This window comes from Eumetopias jubatus, unplaced genomic scaffold, assembly GCF_037043125.1.
Source record: "Eumetopias jubatus isolate StellerSeaLion01/CBP00866 unplaced genomic scaffold, mEumJub1_p1.0 scaffold_3, whole genome shotgun sequence".
Lineage (NCBI taxonomy): Eukaryota > Metazoa > Chordata > Mammalia > Carnivora > Otariidae > Eumetopias > Eumetopias jubatus.
This window is the reverse complement of record NW_028274809.1, coordinates 86,203,422-86,215,517: the sequence shown is the minus strand read 5'-3', so window position 1 is coordinate 86,215,517 and position 12,096 is coordinate 86,203,422. Positions and strand designations below refer to the sequence as shown.

At 37.6% G+C, this 12,096-nt stretch overlaps 1 protein-coding gene across 3 annotated transcripts in view; it reads left to right on the top strand.

Annotated features, from left to right (window-relative positions):
- Positions 1 to 12,096, top strand: part of ARHGAP15 (Rho GTPase activating protein 15) — a 604,646-nt gene that overhangs the window by 91,878 nt on the left and 500,672 nt on the right. For all 3 annotated transcript variants that reach the window (XM_028123793.2, XM_088021728.1, XM_088021729.1), the window contains exons 4-5: positions 111 to 172; positions 10,773 to 10,860. In XM_028123793.2, coding sequence (XP_027979594.1) covers positions 111 to 172; positions 10,773 to 10,860 — 150 coding nt within the window. The remainder of the gene's footprint in view (positions 1 to 110; positions 173 to 10,772; positions 10,861 to 12,096) is intronic.

Here is a 12,096-nt window from a genome sequence, read left to right as displayed (position 1 = left end):
TATGACTGGAAACTTCCATCACTGCAATGACTGTTGGAAAGCATAGGTTCATTCAAAATAATAATGCATAGGAGTTTGTCACAGTTTTAATATATGCATTCTTCTTGCAGATGGTTGAAAAAGAAGGCTATCTTCAGAAAGCTAAAATTGCAGATGGTGGAAAGAAACTAAGGTAATAAACTTCCTTAATTCACCTTTACATAACTATGATAGTTCTCCATCTCCTCAATTTGTGTCACTGCTGTTTAGAAAGGAAGGCCCTATGGTACGAGACTAGAATATTTCCCTCTGCTATCACTATGATCAACATTATTTTCACTATAATTACAGTTTTCCAATAAAGCACTACACTCTATATTGTTGCACATAATATTAAATGAGGTGCTTCTTGTCCTCCTGGAACTTGAAATCTTAAAAAAACATGCAAATAAATAAGATAATGGGCCTTGATTTTTGAGATTAACAGATTAAAGGATGAGTGCTCTCATTTTGCAGTATATAAAAATCTCCCTACAATACACTGGGAGCATCATTTTTGAAGATTGGGGGGTTTGAAATACATTTGCTGCTCAGATAAAAGTCATTTGAGTAAAAAAGGAAAATAAAATTATTCTGTCAGATAAAAAGTTGAACGTTGCCGCATTTGAGGTGAAATGAACACAGAGTCAGTAAGAGAAAGTAGAAAAAGAAAATAAGAATTCCCCATGCAACAGCACCAAGAAAAACATGGAAGGAAAAAATGAGGTTGATAGGTAGAGAAAGATGCTAGACATTCTCTATGGATGGGATATTTAGAAATAACCATTTCCATTTTAGAATGTTTCCTATTTCTCGAATACGTACTATTATATACTTAGCTTTGTGCTAGGTGATATGTAAGCTACAAAGATACGTAGAAGGTGCTCAAATCGGGAGACAAGTCATTCACTTATGACTGTATTATTAACAGTTAAAACCATAAAGGATGAATGTACTAATTAGCTACACAATGGGACACTTGTTAATTGTATAATGCAATTCATTACTGGAATGACACTCTGGCCAACAATAGACCATGAAGTATGCTTTTGTTTGCTGCCTGTAATGGAGTATGTATATATTTATTTAAAAGAAGTAAAACTGGAGAAAACAATCATCCGTAATTCTGCTGCTTAAAAGAGCTATTTCAATTTTAAAGAACGCACTCTACTTTTGGCTTACGTTGTGTTTTATTGTGGGATGGTAAACAGGGCCTTGAACCCTCGTCTACACTGCTTCTGTATAGCAACCCTGCAGTCACATTTCCTCGTCGGGTCCAGGAGAGACATGAATAGGACAGAAGGTCAAATGCAAGGCTGCTTTAAGAGACCGGACTGGTCCCTACCCCAGTGGAGAATCTGGCTTAAAGTGTTGGACTCTGAAAGGACACCAGGATGATTTTTTGACTCCTTTTCCTTAGACCTCAATCGCAATTACGCCAGCCCAAGGGAGTAGTGCTGAGGGTACAGCAACGACTCTTCCCGAGATAAACAAGTGAAGACCTTCTCTTACCTTACCAGTTACGTGCTCACAAAGTCTAAAGAGGGACAGAAAAAGACCTGAGGACTTGTCTAAGTTCAGCTTTCACTGGGGCTTGGTAGGGGAGAGGAGGTGAGAGCTGAAAGGAAAGCCTCATACATGGGAGAGGAGGAGATACTGAGAGGAATTCCAGAAAATAAAGATGATGCCCCGGTTTTGCCTGTCAACCATCCTTATAAAATTTTTTCCTGGTGGGTGATGTCAAGAAAAAACAGAGGAGCAGAGCCAGGCCCTTTCCCCAACTATCTCACATGAATACATTTTTGGACAGTTTCAATCAGCGTGTATACCATTTTGTATTTGTTTCATTTGTTGTTACTTTAATCAGTTTGCAAATCATTTTTGTGCTCTAGTTTAAATTCATATAAACATTAGCTTGTACTCTGTTTTATTGTTATTTCAATCAGTTTGCATACAATTATGCATTCTTTCAGCTTTTTTCATTTAAAGCTATATACATTTTAGTTTTTTTTTTTTTAACATCAGGTGCACAGAACTGAGTTGATTTTACTGCTCAGTGTTGGCTTTGTATTATCATCATTCCGGGCAAGACCCCTAGCTGGTTTTATTTTATCCTCAGTCTCCAACCCTCACTTCAATCCCCTGTAGAATGTATGTTCATCACATCCACTCTCCATATACGCATGTGGTTGTATGTGTGGCATTCTAGTAAATAGTGTATAGTTGTGAGTTTGTGAATGTGTCCTAAATTGCATAAGCCTTTTTGTGTTATAAACTTCCTTCTGTTTCTTATTACTTTTATTCAGTGTTAGTGTTTGGACATGGATCTGTATCTATATATTAAAATGAGTTCACTTCTTCCAACTGCTGCCCATTTTGCCATTGTGTCCATACACCACGTTTTACTTAATCTCTCAGTAGTGGACCCCTGAATTGTCCCTAACCCCTTCCGTCCCCTGAACAACATTGCAATAAGCCACACATATATGTCTCCTTACGCACCCATTAGGTATTGTCTCCGGGGCATATACCCAGGAGTGAAGGATTGCTTTGGTGGTAAGACACACACATTTATAAAGCCATTGAGTGCTGCAGCCAGACTTCCTCCTGGATGAGCGCATGAGTTCACACTCCTGCAAAGGACAAGGCAGCTTGTCCTGCCATCATCTTGTCACCCAGCATTATGTAACTCTTAGTTTTGCAAGTCGATGGCGAGATAATGTTACTACAGTGTTACATTTATTTTTCTTCCTCTCATTGGCAAATCAGTTGAGCATCACTTCATCCATTTAGAGTTAGTCAGGTTTCGCATTCTGAGAATTGCCTAGGTATCAACTTCAACTATTTTCTGTTAGTTTTCTCACTTTATTTTTGAAAGAATTCCTAATATCATCAAGGTAATCATAACCTTGTGAACTTTGGACTTTGTAAATATCTCCTCCAAGTCTCTCACTCTCTATTTACCTTGCTGATGAAAGCCCTCAATGACCCAAAATCTTTAACTTTGATCCATCTTGTTCCATAATTTTTGTCCTTATTGTTTTTTTTTAATAAACATTTTACAAACTGAACACTGTAGATGTAGTCACCATGTTTAATAACATGTAATATCCCGTCAGGTTGATGGCACTGTACTATACCAGACCATTCCTATACTTCTCTTTTATTTGAATTTTAAGTTGATTCCAGCTTTATACTAAAATAGTTATAATTGCAGCAAAACTCCTATTGTTTGTTAATGTTTCTTTGTTTTTTTTAAGATAAATGCTAAGCCTGAAATACTTGATTAAATCACATAACCTTTTTTTTTAATGTTATGGATTGCCATATTGCTTTGTCCAATGAGTCGGTATGTTTTTGTAGCTAGTAACAAAATGGTCAGTTTAATCATAACCTTGAAAAATTGTGTAGTTTTTATGCCACTGAAAATTTAGTAAATATTAAATAGTATACCATAGTTGCTATCGTTTGTATTTTTAATATAAATGCCTTTTGATTGCCTTTTGCCCACTTATCAAGGTACTTTATATCTGTTATACATTTTACTGAGTTAATAAGCAGTATTACTAAATGCTTACTCTGTCAAGTTTAGCTAAATGCTTCATAATACTGAAATGATACTCTAAGATAGGCTATATTATTATTTTACTTTCAATTTTACAAATGAAGAAAATTAATCACTGGTATTAACCTCTCCTTTCTCCTGAACCTTATTGTATACATAGTTAGTACCAGATTTTTTGTTTAGCTTCCCTCTTTTATATATTTTTCTTTCTCTCTAAGAAAAGTTTGACCTCTCTCTGAACATGAACAAGAGTGGGTAAAAGGAAGGAGAACTCATTGGCTATATCTTCCATTCATAAATGGCTGTAAGTTTAGCCTTGTCTTGAAATGGCGTTCTATAAATTACCACATGATACACAGACAGGATTGAAAGCTGAATACATTCAGCACTCAACTTTAATTTTTTTAATTGTTAACATTGAAAATATGTTTTACTTTTCCATGTTTTAGTTTAGGAAGTCCTTCATTTTGGGACTTCCATCCCCCAAACTAAGTAGCAGCCCAGGTCTCTCTGAAACTCTGTGAGACCCCAGTGAAAAGCTATTTTCAATACTTTCCTTTACAAAAGGCACCTGACAGTGTGGACACTATGTCTCCATCTATGCCTGTCACTTTCACTTCATGCCTGCCCCTTCATCATCTCCCTGGTGGCTCTGCACAGCTGATCACATCTAGCTGTCCCTCTGGGGGCATGGAAAGTACTTGGGGGTGAAAAGATGAGCAGAAGAGGGGTATGTGAGGAAAAGAAGTGAAGGTAGTACAGTGTTTATTTCTACTAGTGGTCATTTTCATCCCAGAGCCCAGAACTATGAGACCTTTGTTTTTATTTGTTTTCTTTTTTCTTTTCTTTTCTTTCTTTCTTTTTTTTTTTTGAACAGTTGCTCCTCAAAGAGACTTCCTTAGAACATGATGCCAAAGTACCCTGCTAATGTGAACTTATTTTTTCTTTAGCACTTTCTGCTCAGGATCCCAGTAAATTCTTCCAGGCTGAATTGTCATTCTCTCCTTTTATGCTCAGTAGTGAGGACGGGAGGGAAGATTTGGATAGTACAGAATACAGAAGTTAAGTTGTAAAGGTTTGTTTTAGTTTTAGGATTTCCTTCATATGCTCTGTTATAATTTCCAACATCTGATAACTCTTCGGATATATCAAGATTTTACATTTCTTGCAATACTGACAGAGATGTGTGCATTTATACTGCAGTGTCTCTTTGGCCCACTTTTAGCAGTGGCAATTTACAAGAGACTTAGAGTATGAGAGAGAAGAAATAATTTCCCAACCTACGAGTTTGAGAATGAGTAAGAACTCTTAACAGTGACCAAGGGATTTTATGCGCAATCTGTCAGGGCCTCTAGAGTAAATCACTTTCACTCCCGCCACTGAGGGGAATCATGTCAAATCCAGTGTGATCAAGTCAGATAACAAAGGCAGGTGGCCCAGGAAAGTCTGAAATTTATGAAGTTGTCTCATATGTGTTTTCCTCTGACTTTTGGATGGCCACCCGTCATTACCTAAAGGAACCATGGGAGAGGTGGGTGTAGGATATAAAACAAATGAATGTGTGAAACCTGAGCTCAAGCTAACAAATTCTTATAATGGTAATGAATATTTTAAGAACTATTTTCCATCAAGCTGTCTTCAGAGAAGCCGTTACAAAGTTGCTGTTATTATGTGCTGCCACCCGGTGTCCATTCTGTAGAATGCAAAGAGTTTTCTGCCAGACTGATGGCTGTGTTGTTTTTTGGGTTTGGGGGATTTTCCCCCCTCCCACCTCTACAGCCAGGGATTTGTTTTAGGAAAGTTTTGTGAAGTGTCTCACTTGGATAAAATGTCCCACCAATTGCATACATGTAAATAGTTGTTATTCAAATTTAATTCTTCCCCCTCCTAACTGTAGTAAGCACCTTTTCCCACCGTCAGCGTGATTTTTTTTTTTTTTTTTTGGTCAAAAGAAAAATAAAATAAATACTTGCATTTCTTGAGCGGCAATCTGTTTCCTGCATTGAATCACTAGTATCAATATCAATACCTCACCTGACTGTTATCCTAAATTTGTGGGGAGACTGTCCACCTATTCCTAACACCTCTGACTTACTGAGGTTGAATATTTCCTGAGCTCTGTGTCTTCCTCAGCCCTACATCTATCCAATAGTTGGTGTTTTTTTTTCCTCTGTGTGGAAAAATAGAAAAAAATGTCCGTACTGCTTAGATGATGAGTTGGTGAGGCATTAATTGGCCCCCATCAATGGACAAATTTACCTGCTAGCCATCATGGGAAGGTAGGGAAGAAAGGGCCTGCAACATCCCAAGTCAGGCTCCAAGGAGAAAGACTTTTAAGGGCCTGTTTGACAAAAGTTCTTTATCTTCCTTTCTCAGAGCCTACACTGAGGCTCTGCGTAGACATGCTCAAAATGATTCAGGGAGAGCTGCATGCCAGCTGCTCTGGAGATAACTGATACAGTGGAGTGAATGTGGTCTTCAGGGTCCGGGAGACTTGGCTTGACTCCCATATTTATGAGTTCTATGCCCTTGGGTAGGATGTAGACTCACAGAGTTTCGGTTTGCTCATCTGTAATATGAGGTATCACCCACCTCCCAGCACCATGTGTTTCCATGTTCATTGCGTGTGTCCCCCTGAGTTAAAGGGAAACTCCATGAGGTCTCTCTTATTTGCCTTTATATAGTTCTAGACTTGTGACTGTTGTGTGGTAGGTGCTCAATAGATACCGGTGACTGGCTTTGTGTTTTAATTACTTGACATGTCCAAAATACCAAGTGGAATCCCTAGCACAGAGTGGGGACAAATGGATGCATAAGAGCTCATCTTACTGACACACGTCTGAGAGGTCAGAAAGACCTCAGGAGAAAGCTCAGGTATTGTCAGTAGAATTATAAATTAGAAGAAAATATACTAAACCAGAAGGAATAGATAGTTGTTTTTTTGTTTTAATACTAGGAATGACATATCAAAACACGAGGGAACTAAGGAACAGAGAAGAGAAATACAGGAGATTCGTGCTTTTGTTGTGCTTGTTAGTGAATAACAGTAACCACAGAGCAGGAAAAATCTAGAGGTGTGACCCTTCTGAAATTTGTGAGTCCATATATTCTTTTGCTCAAAAACCTTTAATGAGCACCTACTAAATGTCAGATACTTTCTCAGAAGTAAAAAAAGCTCCAAGAGGTTAGGGATGATGTCTATTTCTTTGGAGAAGATAGGGGAATAGAAGGACTTTCTCTCCATTCTGAAAACTGCTTCATCCTTGAAAGGTCTATTTTAAAATTCTCATAAGAAACCGTGAGACTTACCTGTTATGGCTAAGGCCTTAAAGTTTGTAGGAGTAACTCGCTTCCTGAGTTGTCTTTCAATATACTGGACAATAGTCACCTATAAGGATTCGGTTGCAGAGAGAAAGCCTTAAAGGTTCAAGTCAGGGCCCAAAACTGCCAACTGACCCTTTTCACAACTCCCTCCAGAGCTGACAGTGTCATCCAAGCAGCTCCTGTGTTACAGTAGCGAGGTGAGGGAGCTCTTCCAGTGGTATCCTGACAACGACTGGAAGCACAAGCCAAACCCATCAGACGGGGAATGAACCAGACAGATACTGTAATGAGAATGGTCAAATGCCCAGAGCACCTCATTCACAGAGTCAGGTTCTAGCTTAAGTCATAGATTAAAAGTTGTTCCCATTAGTGAATTCTCAGCCACTCCTAGACTACAGGCTTTTGACTCCTTGATTCCTGGTTGTATGATCTTCACTGACTGCAGAGGAGTCTGCTCATCACAGACCAGAATTCCTCAGCTGGAAAGAGACAGAGGTACCATCATTAGGAACACACCCCCTGCTTCCAGCTTCTTCTGAGGAGTTGAATGGTCCTTTGCATGACTCCTTTAAATCAGTGCAACTTCTAAGGGAAGTGGAGAGTTTGGAAGTGGTGGGCCTTTGTTCTGTCCTTTCAATTAGCATCAGGTAAAAGAGTTTATAAGGAAGACTACATGGCTTCTACCTTGTCATGGGCTGTGCACATTGGCTTTTATAATGTGAGCATTTCAACCAAAACCATAGTGAAATCTGACATTGACAATCTCCGGAGCCAAGATACTAATGCTTAATCTTTAAAAAAAAGACAGCATAAATTAGTGACCAGATTATAGCCTTCAGAGTCAGACTCTAAATCTAACTGGCCTTAAGTAAATTACCTAAACTCTGTGAACCTCATTTTCTGTATTAGTAAATGGACATATTAGTATCTTCATTATCTTTTTTGTGGAGCTAAACTTCCAGTAGGCAATCAAACTTTAGTAGGTACTCAAAATAATTTATGTTAATTTTTATTTTTAAAGAAAAAACGGAAATGAAAGTAGGGCATCTAAAAGGTTAACAGTATTTCTTCTTCCTTTTGAAATAAAATTATTTCAAGCAAATTGGAAAAAATCTTCACTTTTATTCTAACACCATAGAGATGCTGTAATTTATAAATTCAAAATGAAATAGCACTACATGTAAAGTGTCAGAGCAATTCATATTACTAAGGTTCCAAGACCTGCAGTTCTTACCCTCTTTGACTTGTTCATCACACTCACCTACGAAGGAACATTTCATAGCAGTTCAAAGTTCCAACAAAGAACCATGAGATAATTGAATTTCATGCAACTTCATTTCTAACCAGTTCCAGCTCCAAGTTTAGGGAAGGGAAGAGTAATGCCAACACATTCTGTAAACGATCAACATCTGAAACAGATTCAAATCAGAACCATTTATCCAGGGCTTGCTATAGACTGGAAGCAAATAAGGTATAGTATCTCCCTGCCAGGAGATGAAAAATATAGTGGGAAATATAACAGGCAGGTTAAATATGTGTTCCATCAGTCCGAGGGTGTTCCATATTCCCTGATCACACAATGTCAAAATAAGGGGTAGAGATAAATGATGCCCAGTGTAGACCAGCAGTCCTGCCAATGTTCTTCTTTTCTCTATCTGGGGTCAGCTAATATTATGACCTGCATAGAGACAAGGTCATGGCTACTCTGATTCATTTTGCTGCTCTTGGTGCCTAAAAGGAGAAGTGGGCTCTAGGGGAAAAGGGGGGAAAGGTCTATGTGGCTTTCTGTGTCATTGCTGTTTTTCCTACCTTTTTCATTGTTTGACAGAAAAAGGGACTCTTCATTTGAAGACAATTGGGTCCAAGAACATAATGTTCATATTTGCGTGTTGGAATATACATATTGTTTGTTTTGTTTCTGTTTATCATGTTGGGCTTTTTTTAGCACAATAGTGCATGGTTAAGAAAGCTTCAGGCATGTAAGAGCAATCTAATCTTGTTGTAAATATTAACTTTGCTGAATCAAAACTGTCCCTTCCCTCGAACCCCTAAATTCTAAGAAGCAAGTGGAAATAACTACACAGAGATCCTCAATGGTCTTGTAAACATATTTTTGTGTAGGTTTTTATTGACCTGAATAAAGTTTCTGTAAACTTTTTTTTCTACCACTTTTATAAGATGAATTCAGTTGTTTTGAAGTGAGTGTTAAACCAAAACCACCTGCAGCAATATGATATAATGGATAGAAACTTAAGTACGTTAATCTCCTTAGTGTTTTACCATCTACAAGAGGGCATCTTCGGAACACAAATATACACATACAACTGCTGAAGTCACACATCTTCAATGCAGGAAATTTGATAAAAACCAAGAAATAGAAAGGAGAATCAAAAGTTGTGATTTTATTACCTGATTTAGCTATTGTTATACCCAGCTCTTTCTCCCCATGCCTGAAGTTCAATCATCAGTCATCAACTCAGTTAATATGTTATGTAGTGCCTCCTCTGTGCTAGGCACTTGGGAATACTTTTGGAAGCACGAAATGCTCTTGATCATTTCGAGGCTTTTTTTAGGATGGGGAAAGATAGAGGTGAAATATACAAAAATTATTTTTTCATTTATTGTAAGTGCTGTGCAAGGAAGTCATGGATGGCATTTTAGGACATGATATTTGAACTTCTGATGAATGAGAATTAATCATCAGAAGGGGCTCAGAGTGGGGTGGGTACAGTCTTAAGCAAATGAACTAAAGAAACTACATATTGTATTATGGTCTTTATTAAAATCTTCCCGTATCAGTATTCTTTTATAGCATAGGGTTTATTATTTCATTATAGGAACCTATTACGTGCAATTTATACAACTAATCTTTTAAGATATATTTTAATAGGTGCACAATTAAGAAATAACAATGCGCTTCATTCTTGTGCCCACAGACTTAACAACTTATGAGATGACTACTTTAGGATAAACTCAAATTCATAGGAGTGAACTTGTTTAGTCAAAAAACAAACATGTTTTAAAAGATTCTTTTAAAAAAGCATATTGCCAAATTCACTCCAGGAAGATGTACTCATGTACTCTCCCACCAAAATTCTATGGGAGAATCCATTTCTCCACCCTTTCAGTAACCCTTGGTATTAGTCCTTCTAATTCCTGCCAATTTGATTGGCAAAGAGGGAAAAATCATTTCACTGTTTTCATTGGCATTTCTTTGATTTCTTTGATTTCTAGTGAGATTCAACATTAAAAAAATATTTTGGGGCTGCCTAGGTGGCTCAGTTGGTTAAGTGCCAATTGTTGATTTCAGCTCAGGTCATGATCTCAGGGTCGTGAGATCGAGCCCCATGTAGGGCTCCTCACTGGGCATGGAGCCTGCTTAAGATTCTCTCTCCCTCCCCCTCCGCTCTCTCTCTAAAAAAATTTTTTTTTTGAATTAGGCAATGACATTAGCTGGTTAGTTTTTCAGATTCTGAAATATACTGAAACAATGAAGAGAAGTAACAATGAAGGGAGGGGTTCTGATTTCTGTTTTTACTATGCTATTTTTGGCCTGCCGTGGAAACAGCCTCTAAAGTAGGGGACATGGATACACAAAAATTGGAGTTTTAGTACTTGAAAAAGATTTTGTGAAGATCTCCAAATGAGAAATATTTATTATAAATGCCATGATTTTTAAAAATTACAGAATGTCTTTATTATTACCCAAATTCCATACCACCTATAGATTCTAATAAAGAAAAGACTTTTATGAAGACTAGTTAAAAATACAGTCTCTACTCTTTCCAAATGTTGCTGATACAATATCTATGAATGATTTCTTCAAGTGATAATGCTTTTTTTTTTTCTTTTTTCTTTTCCTAAGGAAAAACTGGTCTACTTCCTGGATTGTTCTTTCCAGTCAAAAACTTGAATTTTACAAAGAATCTAAGCAGCAGGCTCTGTCTAACATGGTAGGTAGTTCTGCTTCTACGATTATCATCCTCACAGAAATATTATTGAATTAAAAGTTTGGTTTCATCAGAAATCCCACTAAAGCCTCCAAGCTACCAATGACTGAAAGCAGATGGAGGAAATGACTCAATAAACTTTTAATCAGATGAAGGGAAAATAGAACTTAGTGTCTGTTTTATTAAGTGGTGCATTTGGAGAATAATCACAAAATGAGATGAATGGTGAGCAGCTATCTAGTAATGTGAAGGTAACACTTTAAATTAAGGTGCCATTTATAAATGCTTTGTTCTTATTTATGAAATGATCGCTAAATGCAGCTACTTGCTCAAATAACGTATTATAAAGTATGTTATAAAATGCATTAGTAATAAATGCTTAACGGATGAGACTATGGGAAGCTGTTTTAAAGAATATTATAAGACGTAAATCCTATTAAACCATGTATGTGCATCTTTAATACATGAATTTAAGTTGTTATCTAGCATGGTATAAAGTGCTTCATACATTAATAAATAATAATAAACTGTTTATAAATGGCACCTCAATATAGGGTGTTATCAATGAGGAAACACTCTACGTTAACAATGTGATTTTCTATCTTAGTCTAACTGCGATATTCACTACATCCAGCTAACATTTCTGAGTATTTCTGACTCCGTTTAATGGAGCTAATACAATTTCTGTATCCTGTAGTTATTACATAAAGTGAAATTTGTAGGGTTTCTCTGTTGTACCTGGAGGAGGGCCTCACATATGCCCACAGAGATTTGACAGTGACAGTAAGTAGGAGCAATTCTGAGGTAGTTACTGGGGCAATTGGAGCTCAAAACCTTGCTGCCTTGAGCTCCAGAGCTGCCACACCATGAAGGAGACAGTGGGCAGGCAGCATGTCTGACAGCCTCCTGATTAGGAAGGACGCCGGGCAGGAACCAACCTGCCATACCCCATCGGCCTGATGGGCGGCAGGGAAGGGGGTCTCCTGGCAGGAGTTAACCACAATGAACTAATTTGTATTTGGCAGGTAATAAAACGGTGGCAAGTTCTTTGCTTTCCAGCCACTAGTCGCGTTTGCTATGTAATCCTCTTTAAATAGGAAATAGAAAATCATTTGCTAGGAGATGTTTGTTTGTTTGTTTTCAAATAGAAGAACAAAAGGTAGCATTTGGCTTGTTCCTGATAATTGCAATAGTCTTTATCCCCAAGTGGCTTGCTGATTTTGGAGTCTCCGTGCGGTC